The sequence below is a fragment of the Stenella coeruleoalba genome (genome assembly GCF_951394435.1).
Source record: "Stenella coeruleoalba genome assembly, chromosome: 7".
NCBI lineage: Eukaryota > Metazoa > Chordata > Mammalia > Artiodactyla > Delphinidae > Stenella > Stenella coeruleoalba.
This window is the reverse complement of record NC_137153.1, coordinates 53,281,121-53,301,976: the sequence shown is the minus strand read 5'-3', so window position 1 is coordinate 53,301,976 and position 20,856 is coordinate 53,281,121. Positions and strand designations below refer to the sequence as shown.

The following is a 20,856-nucleotide window of genomic DNA, read 5'->3' as shown; positions in this document are numbered from 1 at the left end:
CATTCAGGATCTTTTAGTTGTTTGCGGCATGTGGGCTCTTACTTGTGGCATGCAGGATCTAGTTCCCTGACCAGGGATGGAATCCGGGCCCCCTGTATTGGGAGAGCAGAGTCTTAAACACTGCACCACCAAGGAAGTCCCTGTATTAACTGATTATTGTTTTTAGGTTACTTTCCTTTAAAAAAAAAATCAAAGTTACCCAAAGCAGAATTGGATTAGTTATGTTCACCTCTAGGTCCTGAGGGCAACACACGACCTGGCTAGAAGCAGTCTATTTTTATTTCTTACGTGAAAATCGTAATGATGGGTCAAGGAATTGTAACATACATTCTTTCATCAGGTTGCACATTCAGGCTTGGTGTTTCTTTCTTTTTTTTTTTTTTTGTAGTGGTACGCGGGCCTCTCACTGTTTTGGCCTCTCCCATTGCGGAGCACAGGCTCCGGACGCGCAGGCTCAGCGGCCATGGCTCACGGGCCCAGCCGCTCCGTAGCATGTGGGATCTTCCCAGACCGGGGCACGAACCTGTGTCCCCTGCATCTGCAGGCGGACTCTCAACCACTGCGCCACCAGGGAAGCCCCTTGGTGTTTCTTTTTTAAAGAAAAAAAACAAAACAGGAAGTTTTCTCTAGTAAGAATTTAATGAAGAAAGAAAACTCCTAAACTGAGTTAATACAAAGTATATATTTTTTCTCTTAACCACATTGTATACATGCACATAATATTATGTAAATAAAAATAATTTAAATCTTTATAAATAGTGAAATAAATATTAAAATAGATAAATAAATATTTAAGTAGATAAGTAAGTAGATAAATCAGCATGGGCATCTATGAGGGATGAGTGCCTGTAGAGTAGAACATCATGTTGCTTAATATTCCTGAAAACACTGGACAAATTAACTCAATTCAGGGCATGATGAGAGCAGAAATGAGAGTCTTTGACATGGCAGCACAGGTGGAAGTGTGGTCTCGTTAGTGAGAATCATTTCTCAGGTTGAACGAGGTGTGTGTCATTCCTTCCTCCTGAGTCTTTCTTACAAGTTCCTTGATGAAGAGAAGGATCTCATGACTTCTGCTCTGACAATCTCCCAGGCACAAGGGCTGTACTTCTTCTCTTGCAGATAGACAGTGATTCTGTGGAAGTATTTCCTCACAGCCAGGATGGAGTCCTCCTTGAGCAGGGGAGTCCCTTCCAGCCCCGCCTCCTGCATCAGACAGGCTTGCAGGTCAGTGAGCTGCTGATAAAGTGCAGTGCAGAACTTGTCCAGGAGGGTCTCATCCCAAGCGGCAGCCGAGCCCTCTGTGCTGAAGAGCTGGAAGGTCTGCTGGATCATCTCATGGACGACAGCGATGGCTTGAGCCTTCTGGAACTGGTTGCCTCCAAACGCCTCCTGGGGGAATCCAAAGTCATTTCTGTCCTTCAGGCAGGAGAAGGGGGAGATTCTCCTCATCTGTCGCAGGAGCATCAGGGCCCTCGTGTTAGCCAGGCTGTGGGTCTGAGGCAGGTCGCAGCCCAGAGAGCAGTTGGAGTTGCAGCTGAGCAGCACCAGGGGCAGGAGTAAGGACAAAGTTGGGGCCATCGGGGACCCTGCAGATGCTGCCGGCCTGGCTGAGGTGGGGACTCTGTGAACCCTGCTCTCTAGGTTCTCTGAAGACCTTCCTTCAGGCCTGGGTCTTAAATGGGAGCGAATTGGTTTCCATTTTCTGAATGTTCCCTCTAACTTTCTACTTCTGTTTTTGCTTTTCAGTTTGCACTCTCCAGATGGGTTAGGACAACATTTCTCAACCTTTTTTTTCCCCATTATTGCCTCTTCTCCTGCCCACAGATCCTTTTTAGATAGGTTTTTTCCTAATTGCCCCCAGCATGAAATTTTGATAACACAGATATACTGTGTGTCTAGTTTTGTACTTCATGGGTATATTTACTTTATATGTAGACAGAGAAAGTGCAAAGCTTACTGTTTGTATTCTATGCAGGGTTAAGAATGACATAAAATTGAAAGCTATAAATTAAGTGGAAAAGCTATTGAATTTTGTTATAACTTATGACTAAGTTTGCAGAATGATTTTTGAGGTAGGATATTTACTTATATAAATAGTAATATATCAAATTACATATCCATATAAGTTTTATATAAATACTTTATAATAATACCAAAGTATAGATATACTTAAAAATAATTTAAAATTGCTCAAAATCATTGAAAATCTTAAATTATTTTCTTAATATTCATTTTTCGGTAATTTAAATTTTGCTTCATATCAGAAAATAATTTTTAATTTCACTGGCTGCTAGATATTCATCAGATATTATCAACATTTTTTTTTGTTTATCACTTGCCATAATTATGGATGTGTTGAACAACTTTAGTAGAATTAAACAACAAAATATCATAGAACCTTCCCTGGAACCGGGAACAGCACGCTTCTCTACGCGGTCGCAAGAGGGCACAGGATGTCTTTTGATCGGATGTGTTAGGGAAACGCCCACGTCGGAGAGTTGCAGGTTCCGCGGTTTGGGCAGCACGAGAGGGAGTGGGTCGGGTTCTCACGGAGCAATTTTATACTGATATAGTAGTGCGAAAAACCCCCTTCATTTTCACGGTGCTGAGTGCTGCAGAGGGAACCTTAATGCGGCCTCTCCAGCGATATTTTTGTCTGGTAGCAAGCCCGGAACCTTGCATTTTCTGGGCTTCCCCTGAGTTTTGTGCTTTATTTTGGCACAGAAACTTGAGCGAGGCCATTTTTGGGAAAGAAGCCGTTTTCTGAGGGGTTTGAAGCTGGGAAGCGAGTTGGGGCCGATTTTACAGATTCGGGCTCGTTTCTGGCGCTGTGCTGCGAAGGCTCAGAGAGAGGGGAACGCGGCGGCGATGGGACGACAGGACAGTGTCGGGGACGCCTTGGGGGTGAGTCGGAGCGCGGCCACCACCGGGGCTGAGGACGCGGGAGCTGAGCGCGCCTGTAGATGCTCTGGGACTTCATGGTGTCTTTCAAGGATACAGCGTTAAAGTGGGGGAGGAAGTACTGAATAACTGAAAAGTGGGAATATTTTAAAACTCACAGTATTTTTTAATATTTTTAAATTAAATTTATATTGTTTTATTTAAATTAAATATTTTAGAATTTTTTACATTTTAATATATTTTCTGAGAATATTTTAAATATTGAAGGTAGGGTATTAAAATATATGGTTGTTAAAACACAGCATTTTATTAAACTGTTTAAACTATAGTTTCTTCATAGTAAAACAAGAATTTAATATAATTTTACTTTCCTAGCTTTAATGGAAGCAAACTCATTAATATTTTCAAGACTACTTCTTTACCTGTTTGAGAGAACTGCAGTGTTTGACAATTTCTTGTGACTCTGTGACAGTCTTAAATAATTTTTATTTAACTCGAGTTTCTGAAACACCTTTCTCAGGACCCCAGCTCGACTGTAGTGTAGAAAGAAGAGTTAGTGTCCTGTTCAAGCAGTTGAGGACATTGACCAGGTCTGAGCTTCTCATTTTCTTTGGTAAGAATTTTAGAGACTGAACAGAAATTGCCCAAATTTCACTGGCAACGTGAAGCCTTCCTCTGTAAGACTGTCAGCGTCATCCAAATGCAGGGTCATTTCTGTCTTTATTTAAAATTTTGCTATTTTCTTCAGCATGTATGTTGTGGAATTTCCATTTTTATATATTGCCTTAAAATATGATTTATCTTGATCACTTAGATTTGGTGCCTTCTTACATTCCATGCTTGAGGGAAGCCCTCGCTTTCTTTACCCACATAGCCAGGAAATAGCTTTCGAAGTAACGTTGTGACCTTCCATAGCTAAAAATATAGGAATGTCCCATTTTTCATCACCCTCTGCCCCATCTACATTTTATAACCTATATCCTGGTCTCTATAACTTTTATTTTTTTATTTCGTTTATTTATTTATTTATTTATTTTTGGCTGCGTTGGGTCTTCACTGCTGTGTGCGGGCTTTCTCTAGTTGCGGCGAGCAGGGGTTACTCTTCCTTGCGGTGCACAGGCTTCTCATTGCGGTGGCCTCTCTTGTTGCGGAGCACGGGCTCCAGGCGCGCGGGCTCAGTAGTTGTGGCACGTGGGCTTAGTTGCTCCACAGCATATGGGATCTTTCCGGACAGGGATTGAACCCGTGTCCCCTGAGTCGGCAGGTGGTTTCTTAACCACTGCGCCACCCGGGACGTCCCTCTATAGCTTTTAAAAACATCTTTGTCTTAAAATAATATCACCAGAGGTGGTCTGAGACTAACTGAGGATGAGGGAAGGGACCGTTTATCTCATTTATACTATACATTTATACAGAGCAGCCATTTTTCCTCGATGCTGGTTCTCTGCAAATGTTTCAAGTGCTGTAGGATTTCTCTCCTTAATGTACCAGACACTGCTCTAGGCCTGGAAACTTGGGCTTTGCTCCTTCACAGTCCTGCAGGCAACCCCTCTCCTAGAGTTTGCATTTGGGGCCTCAACACGCAGACCCCTGACACTGTTAAGGGAGCGGCAGTCAAAGCCTCTCTTGGCGGGGCTGATCATGAACTCTACAAGTTACTATATGTCACATTAATGCTAAAGGCAGCTATGTTCACTAAATTCAGATTCTCAGACTATAATTTGCAAACTTCATTTAATCTTTACATTTGCCTGTGTGACAACTACTTGAGTTGTCTCAGTTTTTTAGAAGAGGAAATCAAAATCTGATGTCATTTAAATTGAGGAGCCCCAGATTTTTGTCAGAGTGGAGCCTTCTGCTGCTCCCAGGCCCTCCTCTTCATCAGCTCTGAGCACTGGCCCTCAGCTGCACTGAGCACGTGGTGCTTCCCTCATCCTAATCCTGCCTCTAGTGTCTGTCCTCCCTGCTCCCTGGAGGGCAGTCACCATCCCTGCCTTACTTTCCTAACAATCCACATTGCCAAGCACATTGTTACACATATATGCAGTGAGTACACTTTTGGTGACAGAAGGAAGAGAATGGTATGAATTAGCCCTTGGTGTTAACCTTTATGCCACTCTTATCCGTAGACTATGTCTGAAAACATGAGCTATGACTCCTGTAAAGTCATGTAGAGGAATTCAAATCTAATGTCTTAACCCCTTAAAGGAGAAATGGAGAGAGGTGAGGCTAGTTGTATTTTGGTGCATTACAAAGCGTGAAAATAGAGTAAAATATCAAATCTCTAAGTACTCTTATTAGAATTCAAAAAGAGATAGATTGAGACTCAGGTTTTTATTACAACCTTGGGTCTCATTTAGATGAATACATCCATTGGATTGATACTCTTTCATGTTCCAGGAGTGTAATTTCCAGTGTAATAAAGGAATTGAAGTTGCGACATTTTATGTTGCCCATAAATGGAAGACAAATTGCAAAAACGTGGAAACAACAGTGGGATAAGTAGAGAAATGACATTCCTGGCCTATTTAAGAATCTCATTTGCAGGCAGGTAGTCAGAGCAGCTGGATACAGGCTCCCACAGCCAGACACCTGCATCACCAGGCTCACCGGGGCCTGCCACCCTCCTCACTGAGGACACCCAGGATGATGTTCTCCAGCCTTGTCTGCACCCTTAGCTGTGACCAGCCCCAAACCATGGCCGGCCAAAGCAGGAGACCTTCACAGTTCTACACCTAAGGGGGAGAATCTTCCTTGTTTTCCTGCCTGAAGGACAAGAATGTTTTCAGGTTCCCTTAGGACAAGCTGGATGACAGTTGGTTCCAAAATGCTCAGGCTGCCTCATTCTTTATGAAATAATCCAGCAGATCTTCAGTCTCTTCAGCCCAAAGAGCTGAAATTCCTATTAGGCTTGATCGCCACTGGGAAGATCTAGAGACCAGTTTGGTGCAGGAGATGGAGAGGAAAAGACTCTGTTGGGCAATGAGGACTCCAGCCAGATTTTGAAGTACTCCTTCCAAAGGACCAGGCTTGATCTGAAAAGAAAGTCCACAGCTGCTGTGACCGGGACACTATCAGACTGGAAGCTGTGAAAGTCAGTGTGTGCTTTCCTCGTATGTTCGACCTCAGAGAGAACCCAGGAGTGGGAAAGGAGATTTGGACCCAGTCTTCCACAATGGGATCTTATCTACTTATAGGTAGCCTCAAGCATGTCAATATTCACTGAGTTCAGAACTTTTTCTTTGCTTCAGTTGTTAACTGCATTGAGTCATCTCAGCAGATTGTTTTACAATAGTAAGAGGAAAGTATAGTTTTGAGTTTTTATTTGTAATAATTAGAATTTATTTCTCTATGGTATTTTTTTACTTACAAAATTTATTCTTCATATTATTATGTGGTCCTTTGTGTCTTGTTCTGCTTTGCTTTTGGGTGCAAATGGTGTATTTTATTTTACTTTTAAATTTATTTTATTGAAGTATAGTTGATTTACAGTGTTGTGTTAATTTCTACTGAACAGCAACCTGATTCTGTTATAAATATATATACATACTTATTCTTTTCCATTATGGTTTATCACAGGATATGGAATGTAGTTCCCTGTGCTACACAGTAGGACCTGTTGTTTATCCATTCTCTATATAATATTTGCATCCACTAATCCCAAACTGCCAATCCAACCCTCCCCCTCGGCAACCACAAGTCTGTCTCTATGTCTTTGAGTCTGTTTCTGTTTTGTAGATAAGTTCATTTGTGTCATATTTTAGATTCTACATATAAGTGATACCATTATGGTGTTTGTCTTTCTCTTTCTGACTTACTTGATTGAGTGTGATAATCTCTACTTCCATCCATGTTGCTGCAAATGGCATTATTTCATAGTTTTTCGTGGCTGAGTAGTATTTAAATGGTGTGTTTTATTTTTCAATTTTTTAAAATTAATTTTTATTGGAGTATGGTTGCTTTACAATGTTGTGTTAGTTTCTACTGTACAGCAAAGTGAATCAGCTATACATATACTTATAGCCCCTCTTTTTTGGATTTCCTTCCCATTTTAGGTTACCACAGAGCATCCAGTAGAGTTCCCTGTGCTATACAGTAGGTTCTCATTAGTTATCTATTTTATACATAGTATCAATAGTGTATATATGTCAATCCCAACTCCCAATTCCTCCTACTTCCCCTCCCCCCTTGGTATCCATACATTTTCTCTGCATCTGTGTCTCTACTTCTGCTTTGCAAATAAGATCATCTTTACCACAAATGGTGTGTTTTAAATGTTAGGTCTTCTCATACTCTTAAAGAGATAGGAAGTGTCCTTAAACCTTTAATCTGCCTTAAAATCCAAAAGGAATGTAAATAGTTTTGTTCGTTTCATTGATTTTGAAAATATTTTGAAGTATCTCTGCTCCCAGTAATTTTCTTGTGTTTGTGAATCTATTGGCCAATAAAAGAAAGATATTACTTTCCTAGTGGAGCATTCTGTCAGAGAAGACAGGCATTAAACAGTAAGAAATTAGGTAGGAACCCTTTTCAGGGCTGTGAAGGAGACGCATAAGGCACTATGACAGGTTATAGCAGTGGAGATTCAATTAAAGGAATGCTAATACGGTGACAGGGAGAAAATAGGATACTGGGAGCATGTGGGATTGCATGGGTCAAGGAAAGCTTCCAGAGGAAGCAGTTGGTGATCTGGCATCTCAAGGGTCTGTAGGAGTTAGCCAGGTAATTAACTAATGGTCAATTTTGGACATATTATGTGGAAATATTCTAGGGTAGCAGGTACATATAAGTGCTTGGAGAGGAACAAGTGTTTGGAGATGTGACCCTGGGGAAAGACATGCATATGGAGGTCACAATCATAGAGAGGACATTTGGAACTATTTGGGAGGTTGAGAGTGTATGTGCAGAGAGGATGAAGTGTGGGACTAGCACGGAATTTTGAGGAACACCAATTCCCTAAGATGAGAGGGAGCAGTCAACAAAGGAAGGAGAGGAGGAGGGGCAGAAAAGCAGAGGATGGTGGTGACACGGAGACCAGATGAGCATCAGACCTTAAGATGGAGGGTGTGGTAACAAGTGTCCAATGCTTCTGAGATGTCAGCTGAGGCTGCCTGACAGCGATCTCTGATCTCAGTAACATGTAGCTTATTATAAATCTTGGCTGAGCAGGAGAACAGGGAGAACAGGGAGGCTGAAGCCAAATTATAACAACTGGAAAAATGAGGTGCATGTGAAGTTAGGGACGGATATTGCAGAGAATGCTCAAGATGTTTGGATGTGAACAGAATGACAGAAGCAAGATAATAACCTACAGGTGGTTATTAAGAAATGGGCATATTTAGGATGAAGAAGATAAAAATTAAGCATATTAATATTGATCAAAACTAGACAGTAAAAAGGAAAATGTTGATACAGCAGAGAGAGGAGGTAACTGATAAAGCATAAGCATCTTATTGTACTAAGGCCTTCTCTGCTTTGCATCAAGGGAATCTCTCCCAAAAGCTAAACCTTCTGGAATTCTCACTCTGTTTGCTCTCACAGAGGTTTTTCACCCTGGTTCAGTGAACCGTGGTGAGGCTTGGGATGAGTAAGAGGTACTTTCTTTTTTCTTTTATGAAGTGATATGTGGTCTAAATGTGAGAATGGAAGTGGGAATGGAGATAGGCTAAATGTCCATCTCTCTTCTCAGGCCAATCAGTTCTATGCCAAGCATGATGGTGTTAAAAATCTGCTTAATGAAATATTTAAATAAATTTGAACACTTTTAAAAAAATATTATCTTCTGAATAATTTTTTAAAATACAGCTGTTTGATACAGGAAAAACAAAATTTTCCTTGTCATGTCAATAAGAGCATTTGGATAATTAGTAGCTAGGATTTATTATTAACACCATGAATTAATAAACTCAGAGAAACATTTTGTTTGATACTTATGACAATCATATATTGATTAAATATTATATATGTCTAAACATTTATAATAATTTTAAACTTGTATAGAAATATATTGTACTACAGATCTTCAAACCAGTATATTACAAAGTATAAAATCAAAAAATGTTTAAACATTTAATGAATTTGGATTTACCAGTAAATCCTGTCTTTCCTTATTAGCCCCTGTCTGATAGATATTACACATCCACTTTTGGATTCAATTATATATCGGTTTACTAAGAAACCAGGCAAAATGACTTCCTGCCTTAATATTTGTCCCTGAGCAGATTAAATTTTTAAAATATCTTTTTCCTGGCATATTCAAAGATAATAAGAAAATAAAAGAAAAACAATTCAGAACCTGGAAACAAGTAGGTTCTCTTCTTCATTAACAAGTTGACAGGAAAACTCAGGAATTAAAGAAAAAATATTTTGATTCTCAAGATACTGAAGTTCACTGACTTTCACTGGTACTTGAAGTTAAGCAAATTGGCTAATTTCACTGCCCCCTTTCTGACTGGTTACTAATTAAAGGAATGGTTGATGCAAATATTAAGACCAAGCCATGGTTAGGGAACAATTGGTTAAATGGTTTTAAAAAAATCCAAACTTTTTTCAAATAATAAATTACAGTAAAAATTATTTTAGATATTTATTTGGGATTATCCCTTGGGAGGAACCAGACAAAGCGTATTCTTTCTTGTAGCCTCATTTTACTTCTTGCTGTTTCCTTTCTCTCATCAATACTCCCTGTCAGGTATGATTTGAACTTGAACTATTTAGACACAATCTAACTAGTGTATTATATGAGCTAAATGACTGATGTCGTGCATCTTAGTTCAGGCTGCTCTAAAAAGGTACCAGAGACTGGGTGGCTTATAAATGGCAGAGTTTTATTTGTCAAAGTCTGTCGCCTGGAAGTCTGAGATCAGCATGCCAGCACTGTTGAGTTCTGGTGAGAGCCCTCTTCTAGGTTGCATACTGCCAGCTTCTCTTTGTATGCTCACATGGTGGAGAGCAAAGAGAGGAAGCAAACTGTCTTGTGAGTCTCATGAAGGCATTAATCCCATTCATGAGGGTTCACCCTCATAACCTCATCTACTCCTAATAACCTCCTAAATATCCCATCTCGTAATACCATCACATTGAGGGGTAGGGTTTCCGTATATGAATTTTGGATACACACACACATTCAGTCTGTAAAGCAGTGATAAGAAGATCTGAAGGTATTGTGTTTATGGCAAGGATTCATTAGAATGTATTTCATCTTGACATTTATTTGAGGATAAAGAACACCTTCCTTGATGCTGCCCTTACTTTTAATGGCACATTAAAACCTGTACTGATTATTAATTAAATGTTACAATGCTACTGTGAACATGATTACCAAGGACCTGCCAGACAAATTCTACAGACTTTCAGTCTTTATCAAAAATGATGATGACAGCAACTACAAATTCCTTAGCCCTTATAGAGGACTCACTTAATCTTTCCAACATAGTTGAAACTGAGTTGTTAATATTCTAATATTCTCGTTTCCAAGAGTCACCTGCTAAGAGTTTATGTGTATAAAACAATCTAATAAGTAAATGGTAAGTCCAGGTTTCACAACCTAGTAGGTCATATTCCAAATTCCACCTCCCTATCCACACCTTAGACATCTGTGCAAACGGCATGTATTGAACCATAACTTATCTTCGGGAAAGCCCTATACTTTTCTCATAACATTGATATTCCTTTGTCGTCTCATACTTCGCTGTTACAAATTCTCTATATTTTCATAAGTTTATCGTCCACCTACAAATTTGTAGATGCGTTGACCAAATTACAAAGTGTCCTGATTATTTTACATAATAAACAAAATGAAATTATCAACTGGTAATTATTTCTGATAGCCTTAAATGTGATCAACAAAATTAATAATTCTAATTATTTTAAAATAATCATATTTAGCACAGGGAACTCTACTCAATATTCTGTAATAACCTATATAAGAATCTGAAAAAGAATGAATATATGTACGTGTATAACTGAATCACTTTGCTCTATACCTGAAACTAACACTATATTGTAAATCAACTATAATAAAAATTTTTTTAAAAATCATATTTAATTGTCCAAGGATGATTCATATAGATTGTTCAGTTAATTCTCACCATAAATTTATGAGCTGCATGTAGACAAGACCCTTGAGAGTTTTGACCCCTGCACCAGATTGGATTACAAACATTTCAACGAGTCCTCTGTAGACAACACCAAAGCTCTAGTGGATTCAGGCAACAAATACTTAACGCTACCAACTTACATGAATATGGGAAATGATTGGAAGAATATAAGACGATGTATACTAACGGGTAAAATGTGAGGGATGGAGCAGAGCATCCCCACGGCCATCAGCAGCGAGATTAGGAGTCCAGAAATTCAGCGCTTCACCTGGACCACCGCGAAAGGGAGCTCAGGTCCTCCGCAAGGCAAAGCCCTCAAAGCTGCCTTCGCTGCGCCGCAGCGGCCGGGAGGGGGCGCCCGAACTCGCCCCAAAGGACCGACGGGCACCGCCCACCCAGCGGGACCCGCTTCCGGATCCAGCTCCGCTAACTCCGGCGCAGCGCCCGCGGGAAGAACCGGCGAGTCGCCGTCTGCAGGAGCCCCGGCCCCGGAAAGGCGCCGCCGGGGCCCAGGGAGCGCGTGGGGCCGCGAGAGCAGAGAGGAAACTTCCTTTTCGGGCCTGACTGCGGAGGGGAGCTTTGCCGCGGCTTCGCAGTCTTCATTTTCTGCACCTGCCTCTGCGTCCATCCTTCCCTTCCTGGTAGGAGCTTTTAGCCAGACCGGTTGACGCCGGTGCCCATTTATGCAGGGATTGACGGCTCGAAATCAGAGCATGTCGTGGTATGTGTTCAGATTAACACACTTTTCTAGGGAGAAAGGAAATCGGGGAAAGGGTAAACGCATCTACATTCTGGAAGGGAAGCTACTAGATATTGGGACCCTCCAGTGGGAAGACTTGGGGACAAGGCTGAGACTTAAAGGAGCCTTGTGGGAAAGGGAAAATGTGAAATTAATTAACCTTTAATGTAAATGGTTAATTTCTCGTCCAATGTTTATGTTGTTGAAAAAATATTTTTAAATTTAAAAGTATTAAACTCACACTGTCTAAATATTTTATTTATGCCAAAAGAAGACTTTATTATAAGTTCCTGGCTTCAATGGAAGCAAAATCATCAGTAATATTTTCAGAATTACTTCTTTGCTTATCTCATTTCAATTGAGAGAAGGCCGTATTTGGCAATCTCTTATGACCCAGTAACTGTCTTTAATAATTAATCTAAAGTTACAGAATCTTTTGGTCCTCTCATTTGTTTTACTTGGGGTTTTTTTGTTTGTTTCTTTTTTGTTTTTTGGCTGCATTGGGTCTTCTTGCTGTGCACAGGCTTTCTCTAGTTGCAGCGAACGGGCTTCTCATTGTGGTGGCTTCTTTTGTTGGCAGAGCACGGCTAGGTGCATAGGCTTCAGTAATTGCAGCATGCGGGCTCAGTAGTTGCCACACACGGGCCCTAAATCTAGCAGGCTTCAGTAGTTGTGGTGCGTGGGCTCAGTATTGCGGCACACAGGCTCTAGGGCTCACAGGCTTCAGTAGTTGTGGTGCATGCACGGACTTAGTTGTTCCGTGGCATGTGGGATCTTCCCGGACCAGAGATCAAACCCACGTCTCCTGCATTGGCAGGCGGATTCTTAACCACTGCACCACCAGGGAAGTCCCCTCTCATTTGTTTTAAGCAAGTGTCTTCTATTAAACATTCAGCTTTATTATAGTCACAGTTTTTCATTGTAGAATTTTATTAACTTCTTCAGAATGTCATCTCATATGGATACGTTACATAAAACTTTGTAATCTGTATCAAGATGCTTTTAATTTCGGCATAGTGTAGATTTAAACTTAATATAACATTTTCTACTAAATACATAACTTCTGTGCCAATGCACTGACTGCATTTTGTTTTGATGCCCACTAGAGATCCATAGGTATTTTTAATCGAGTGTTTGGTACAGCCATGAGGATATTTCATTTGCGAGTAGAATTTAAAAATTTGTGTGTATGCTTTGTACAATGCTAAAAAAGATAACCCTATTTTAATTCACAGAGGTAGAATTTTTGCATAACCAGGTTATGAGCTGAGCAAGGCACAAATGTGCCATAATCATCTTTTGGGTGAGCATGAAATAATGGTTTTTACACCTTGTGTACACCCGTCACAGTAACAACTATCATAACTATGTGTATATGTCTCTGATTATAAAATGTACTCAGTTATGATAACAGTTATGAGTTGTATTCTCATTAAATAGAGCATATAACATAAGATGGTACGTTCAATGGAGTATGGTATTCTCATTATCCCTATTTTAAAGCTGAGAAAAACTGTACAATAGGAAAAAGGAAACAGTTGATCTAAATCATGCAGGAAGTTGAAGGAAGACTAAGGAGATGCCTGGCTAACAAATTTACTGGTCACCTGAGAAGACAAGAGTAACCCACAAGAGAAAATGGAGGAAAACTATAGTTTTCAAACAGATTTACTGGCACAACTATGTTAAGCTTATTACATTTATCACTTTTATGAACAACCCTGAGGACCAGTAATATCCCTAACATTGTGCAGGATACTGGGTGGGAATAAGAAGTGTAGAAGTGCTTCTACTCTGGGGAGTAAATCACAAGCATTTAAGTGACTCTCAGTTACAAGGCCTTGGGTGAGTATGTGCACAGGGAAGGGTGGGGAGAGGGGTTGAAAGTAAAGGGCAAGACCTTGATCTTGAAAAGTACAGGAGCATAGGAAATTATTAGAGTAATAAAAGCTGAAATGTCTTATATGAAACATAGAAACCATGGTAGGATTTTGGGGAGTCAATTTTAATTAATTAACTCTGGCTCATTACAGTAGGGTTTGTAACCCCATGTTCAAATCTCAGCCAAACCTCAGTCTATGGTGGTAAATAAATGATGTGCTGGGATTAGATGAGATGCTTTGACACGTTGCAAATAGTCAAATATCAAGCTTCTAGCTTATATCTGCATATTGACATTTGATTTATTATGTTTGATTTATAAAATGTGAGTGACGTGCATGTAAGTGTCTTAATAGGCAAAGGAGACAGAGGAATGTAGGCTGGATTTAAAGGTAATATTTACAGAGATAAATAACCTGAAAAGGTGCAGGGAGGAGTTTTCACAATAATTAAAGGCCTTCCCACTCTTTCTTAGGGTCACTTTCAGCCTTTAGCTTTTAGAATTAGCAGGCAAATTCTTCAGGGAAGTATCTTAAAGAACTGGTAGAATAGCAAGCATGTCAGAAAACACCAATAAATGTGTTAAAATATTTTTGTCAGAAAACACCTATAAATATGTTAGAATATTTTTAACACATCATGGGATAAAGTGAAAAGTCATCCACCTTCTTTTTCAAGAGAAATAAACTCCTGGTTCAAGGATTTTAAATGGGTTCAATAAGAAAAGAAATTCAGATTAAAAAAACAACTATGGATGCATAACAAATAAAATATCAGTAAAATAAATAGGCATGTTAATGATTAATAAATCATATAAGTAGAATTTAATAATTCAAGGATGATTACAGCATAGCTATTAATATAATTCAGTAGATTGAAGAAGTCTTGTGTTCAGAATGCAGAGCTTTACCAAGTTCTTGGATGAAAAACCTCAGTGGTGTAAAACTTTGATTGCACTCAGACTGGTTGTGAGAGAGGAGCAGAGAATGATGTCATGTACTTTAACCTGAGAACCTGGAAATACAGAGTTGCCATTAACTGATTAGAGAACAATGAGAAAGGACGGGTTCTTGTTATTATTTTATTTATTTATTTTTTAAGGAGAGTTAATTTTGAATAACATAAATGTGAGATGATTACTAGATACCAGCTGTCAAATAGGCAGTTGGGTATGTCATTCCAGAACTTAGCTTTGGAAGACGTGAGTATCACGATTGTTTTTCAATCCCTGAAACTAGATTAGATCAGGACTTATTTCATGAGTTTAAACTGGAAAGAATTCTGGGCACAGAACACAGGAAAGGCACCAATGTTTGTGTCACGAATGAAACTCAGAATGGGCAGCCAGTGAGATGGGAGGAGCACAATGTGAGTGTGGCTTCTGGGATCCAGTTTAGGGCATGACAGACTATGTGTCTTCTACTTTTATAACACAAAGTTTGTATAAAAAATGAATAATGAATTTCTTTAAAGAGGTGAAAAAGTGTCAATGCAAGAGCAGTAGGTGCATTGTGTATGGATAGGAAACTCATGGGGACTTCCCTGGTGGTGCAGTGGTTAAGAATCCGCCTGCCAGTGCAGGGGACACGGGTTCAAGCCCTGGTCCGGGAAGATCCCACACGCCACGGAGCAACTAAGCCCGTGCACCACAACTACTGAGCCTGCGCTCTAGAGCCCACGAGCCACGCTACCGAGCCCATGTGCCACAACTACTGAAGCCCGCACACCAGAGCCCATGCTCTGCAACAAGAGAAGCCACTGCAAGGAGAAGCCCGCGCACCCCAACAAAGAATAGCCCCCGCTCGCCACAACTAGAGAAGGCCCACGTGCAGCAACGGAGACCCAACGCAGCCAAAAATAAATAAATAAATGAATAAAAATTTTTTTAAAAAAAGGAAATTCACGGAGGAAACTTGAATTTCCAGTGGACACTGTCACCTATCTTAGTGTGCTGGTCTTGAAGCTAAAGCCTCAGCTCCACAGCTATCCTTCTCAACTCTGCTCTGTGATGCTGGGGCTCCAGTTCTTTTGACTACATTTCTCCTTTGCCAGCAGATTTTTTTCTTCTAAAGTTCTTCCATACAAGTTGCAAGAGATGGACTAGAAGGCTGGAGGAAATTTTTCTGTTTTTCTGACTAGACTGTGACTGATAACAGCGACCATCAATTAGGAAAACGACAACTAATGGTTGCTACTAGATGCTATCTGTCACCTATCAGGTTGGCAAAAACTGAAAAGAATGATAAGATTGTGTTTTGGATAATGTGTGGGAGCACACATAAACTTATATGCTCTTGAATATGGATCAACATAGCCATTTTATCGTGGAGAATTGGCGGTATGTATTTGCAATGTGTATGTATTTTGAGCAATATAGTTGACTGATGGCACCTTCTTCAGAGAAAGACTCTTACTTGGGTATAAGACACCTGCATGACACTTGTAGAAGTCTCTCCTCTGAAAGCACTAAATCCTGGGAAGGACCGGCTCTAGGATGTGACATTGCCAGCAATTATGGACCTGGGACTTTATGGAAAAGAGACTAAGATTAAACCTGGGAGAGCCCAGGATTGGAGAGCAAAACTTTACATTTCATAACTCCTGCTTTTTTCTTCCTGCCTCTGCATTGCTGCTGAAAGACCAAAAACCAAAACCAGTTCAGAAGCTATTTTTTATCTTTCTCATACTAAAAAAGCAACAAACAGTATTAATGAAAAATGCATGTGACTATCTGCATTGATATGAGATCTCTATTGTTTCCATTTTACTCACTTTTAAGGTAAATCAAAGTATCTTCTACTGATCGTTCTTTCTTAAAAAAGGTTTACTAATTCCTAGGAAATCTTTTAGAAGTATAATACACAGAAAATGCAAGTATCTTCAGCATACAGCACAAGGAAATTTCACACACTGAATACACTGTGAAACTAGCACCCAAGTTAAAAGTAATAGATTTTGCCCAGGACCTAGCATGTTTCTTATGTTGCCTTCCAGTTGCTACCTCAGAGCAGCTCTCCTTCTCCTCCCCGATAGTAGCCACTCTGTGACTCTAACAGTCCTGATTATTTCTGACAGACACACTTTTATGCCTCTTGTGTATATTTACTCATTGAATCCTGAGAATAATCCTATGAGAAAATATTACTATTGTCCCCATATTAAAGATGAGAAAACTAGGGAGTTTAGTGTTTGTGTTATTTGTCAAGGTCACACTGCTATTAATAGAAGAGCTGGGATCCAGTGCCATGAACCCTGGCTCCTTCTCACAGACGTTTTGAAAATCCTAGAACTCTCCTTTAACTGTGCTCTCTTCCTGTGGCTTTCACTCTAACAGAAACCTTGAAGCTGGAAACCTGCACAGAACCAGAGCAGCTGTGTGGCTGGTCAGTGAGTTGGAGGGACTGAAGTTATGTATAAGGGATGAATGGTTCAGTAAAGCAGGACCGAGGAGAAGGTGGGAGGAAGGTGCCAGGATTGGCCAGTCAACACCATATGTCACCAACTTCCCTCGTGGAGATGACTCCTTCCCACAGGTATTTGCACCGACCACTCTTTCCTGGTGGTATAGATCAGTTACACCTATGACATCAGGACTAACCATTCTCCATAATTTCCAGGACTTCCCTCAATTCCATGGAATGCCACCTTTTGACAAGCATTTCCTGATAGTGGTAGGACTGTTTCAAAGGACAAAATGGACAAATACTATTTGGAGATCGATTCATATAGAAAAAATAAGGATTTAGGTTTTCAGAATAAAAAAAAAAACTCATGTTTTCTTTCATAAGAATTGAAAAAAATAAAACAAAATGCAAATTTAGTAAAATAGGTGAATATATTTTCTAAATTTTAATACAGTGTACACATAAAAATATCTTTTACATTAAAATATAAATAAGATACAAGAATAAATATATAAATATAAGTAAGTAAACAATAAATAACATCAGGGCAGTCATCTCTTAAGGACTGATGCCCTTAGGGCTTAATAATTTTAACATATACTTGTGTATTATTGCTGACAAAGTATCAGCTGAATTAATACAATAAATTCTGTGATTAAAGTTGAAATAAGAGCCTTCTGAAATGACCAAACACGTATGTGCAAGGGTGATATGGCATCTTAGCCAATGAGAAACATTTCAAGGTGACCCCAGGTCTCCATCCATAATTCTTATCCTTTCTTGCAAGTTGGTTGATGAAGACAAGGATCTCATGATTTCCACTCTGACAATTTCCCAGGCACAGTCACTGTATTTCTTCTCTTTCAGGTAGAGATGGATTCCCTGGAAGTACCTCTTCACAGCCAGTGTAGGGCCCATCACTCCCAGGGCAGTTTCTTCATCTTCCATCGCCTGCACCAAGCAGGCGTCCAGGTCCTCCAGCTGCTGATGGAGTCCATTGCAGAGTTTGTCCAGGAGGGAAGTGTCCCAGGCGGCAGAGGAGCGCTCTGTGTGGAAGAGGCGGAAGACCTGCTGGAGCATCTCGTGGAGGACAGAGGTGGCCTGGGCCTTCAGGAGCTGGCTGCCATCCACCATGTCCTGGGGGAAACCGAAGTCTTTTCTGTCCTTCAGACAGAAGCGAGGGGAGATTCTCCGCATCTGGCCCAGAAGCATGAAGTTCTTCCTGCTAATCCGCACGTGGTTCTGAGACAGGTCGCAGCCCAGAGATCCACCAGGGCCGTAGCTGAACATCACCAGGGCGGTCAGTAGAGAGAGCACGAAGGCCATGGGGCAAATGAGGCTGCTGCTGGCCTGGCTGAGACAGGCGTCTGGGGGAGCCTTGGGGGTAGGTTCTCTGGTGACATTCTTTCTAAGCAAGGCCATTAAATAGGGAACACAGTAATTTTCATTTTCTAAACATTTCTGTCACTTTTACTTCCTTTTTTGGGTTTCATTTATGTATTCTCAGTGTCTAAGATGTTATCAATCTAAACTATTAATTTTGCACTTTTCCCAATAACTTCTGATGTGCCCATCCAAATGGATATTTATTAATCAAATGAGAAATGTCTTTGTGTTAAAGTCAGAAATGCTACAGGTATGTAAGTACATTCTCTCTCTCCTTCTCATGCATAAATATTGCTTTTCTCTGTTCCAGGAACAAATTTTTAGCCATGACCTTAGTCTCCATTTTTACTGCCTTACTTTATATAGAAAGGCAGGCTTCCTCAGCCCTATGGTTTCTGTACTTTTTTAGGGATTTACTAGACCACCTCTGGCATTTAAGCTCTTTGAAGCCAAAGAGGGGTTTCATAGCAGAGGCTGATGATTATAAGTGAATGAGCTTTTTAATGTTTCTCTTCCTTCACATTCATACATGTCCATGTAGTTATGCTTCAGGGGACCACAAGGTTAGTACTAGTACCCTTTCTTTCCACCATTTTCTTACTGGAGACCTAGTCCTCCACAGGCTGGGCCAATACTCCCACCGGGAATACTGGTTCTTTTCAGAGAATATGGGTGTTGAGGTCCTAATTCCAAGAAAATTGTATTTCCCCAGCAGCACCTCAGTCACAAGGGAGAGATCACATCTAGTCACACCCTCTCCTCTAGAGTGACAGAGTCCCCTTCCTAACCTGGACTCCCTGCCTGAGGGCAGGCTCACCACATCCCGAGGACTTTAAAATCTCCTTTTTGTGGAGGGATTTGTTTATTGTTGGGAAAATAATTCATCTTCCAGGACCCTCACCCTTGCCCCTGGAGTGTTTTTGTGAAGGACCTTAGTCCTCAGTGGTGACCTCCTCTTCTCCTGACCCGTATCAGAAGTGTCAGCAGCCCTCAGATGCTAAGAGCAAAAGTGTGTTTTCTCTAAGGAGGTGGAGGAATTATCCAATTCTAATCATTTCACCCTGAGTAAACAAATAATTTTTATTTTGCCAAATACAAATTTTATTATTCAACTCTTTTACTAAAACTAGTGAACACTTGTTACATTCAGAATTTCTGAGCTGGGGGCAGAGAATTCAACGATGGTGTTGTCTCTCATTAAAGCTTATGTCACAGAAACCAGTGAGGTTCAGTTGTTCATTCAGTCAGTTGATGCCAGTGGGCTTCTCCCTTCCTCTGTCTCTGTCTCCCTCTGAGAATGCAGGGCAGCGAGGCCCAGGATTAGGTCAGAGAGAAATCGCCTTCTTTCCTCTACTTGTGTGCGATTCTACATTTAAAGTTTTAAAGTTTTTTATAAATTATATTCACTTAGTGACTTATTGGGCAAAATTTGTCTTGCTGCTCCTCGTTAGTTCTAATTCATGGTGAGGTAAGAGCAATACAGGGAAGTAAAAAAGGCAGAGGGGCTGCGGTCTCTATCATTTTCAATGCTTTAAATTTTTTGTTTCTCATTGCTACTTTCTTAGAAAGTAAAATTCCACAATTATTTTGTGGGTGAAAAGGAAACTAATGTAAGGTGAAATTCACGAATGTGAAAGAAGGGAAGTGATTTTCCACAGACACAATGACATATTCTAAGTTAGCAAAATTTAATACAGCATTGTTGGGGCAGGATAAAAGCCAATATGAATAACAGAAAGTCTGGAAAATGGCTGCTTCTGCCAGAAACTCAAAGAAGACCGAGTCCTGGGTTAACGGACTGCCTTCAGCTTTGCAAGACCAGGCACCTGATTTTTCTTTCATTTAATCGATATGTGATTATTTTTGAAGAAAGAGGGAAGAAGTCACACCGATCAGCTCACAAGCAACTGGCAACCAGAACCCAATGGCTAGAACACTAACCCTCTGTGGCAGGATCGTGGAGATCAGCCTTGCTGAGCATCTGTCTAGTTGATGAATCTATTCAGGTAATACGAAGAGTGCTTTGAGAACACTAGAATTAAAAGGAAGGGAATTAGATGATGCCAAATGATACTGATCTTAATCTGGATAGTAATCGTCATATAAAAGTAGCAACTGGGGACTTCCCTGATGGTCCAGTGGGTAAGACTCCGAGCTTCCAATGCAGGGGGCCCGGGTTCAATCCCTGATTGGGGAAGTAGATCCCACATGCATGCCACAACTAAGAGTCCACATACCACAATTAAAGATCCTGCATGCCTCAAAAAAGATCCCGCATGTTGCAACTAAGACCTGGTGCAGCCAAAATAAATAAATATTAAGAAAAAAAAAGGGAGAAACAGAGTCTTTGCTGAGAGATGTAGGGAATATGTTGGAAAAAAAAAAGTAACAACCGAATTTTATTGCTTGCTTATAAGGAACTAGCCACTTTCTAAGTTCTGTT

General features: G+C 40.4%; 3 protein-coding genes across 4 annotated transcripts in view; 1 reads left to right on the top strand and 2 right to left on the bottom strand.

The window, feature by feature from the left end:
• Positions 1–1,035: 1,035 nt before the first annotated feature.
• Positions 1,036–1,581, bottom strand: LOC307188825 (interferon alpha-1-like; the record flags this gene model as incomplete). The annotated part of the gene is made up of 1 exon (XM_079926485.1): positions 1,036–1,581. One exon carries the CDS (start codon positions 1,579–1,581, stop codon positions 1,036–1,038), a length of 546 nt encoding a protein of 181 aa, XP_079782611.1.
• Positions 1,582–11,288: 9,707 nt separating this feature from the next.
• Positions 11,289–20,856, top strand: part of LOC307188699 (uncharacterized protein) — a 77,133-nt gene continuing 67,565 nt past the window's right edge. The window contains exon 1 of one of the 2 annotated variants that reach the window (XM_079926178.1): positions 11,289–11,644. The gene's annotated coding sequence lies outside the window, so the exon portion shown is untranslated. Of the gene's footprint in view, positions 11,645–18,461; positions 20,420–20,856 lie in introns of those variants that run through there. The other variant, XM_079926179.1, reaches the window with a different exon arrangement.
• On the bottom strand, positions 17,746–18,428 carry LOC307188703 (interferon omega-1-like). The gene has a single exon (XM_079926185.1). The coding sequence runs from the start codon at positions 18,351–18,353 to the stop codon at positions 17,766–17,768; it is 588 nt and encodes a 195-aa protein (XP_079782311.1). The 5' UTR covers positions 18,354–18,428; the 3' UTR covers positions 17,746–17,765.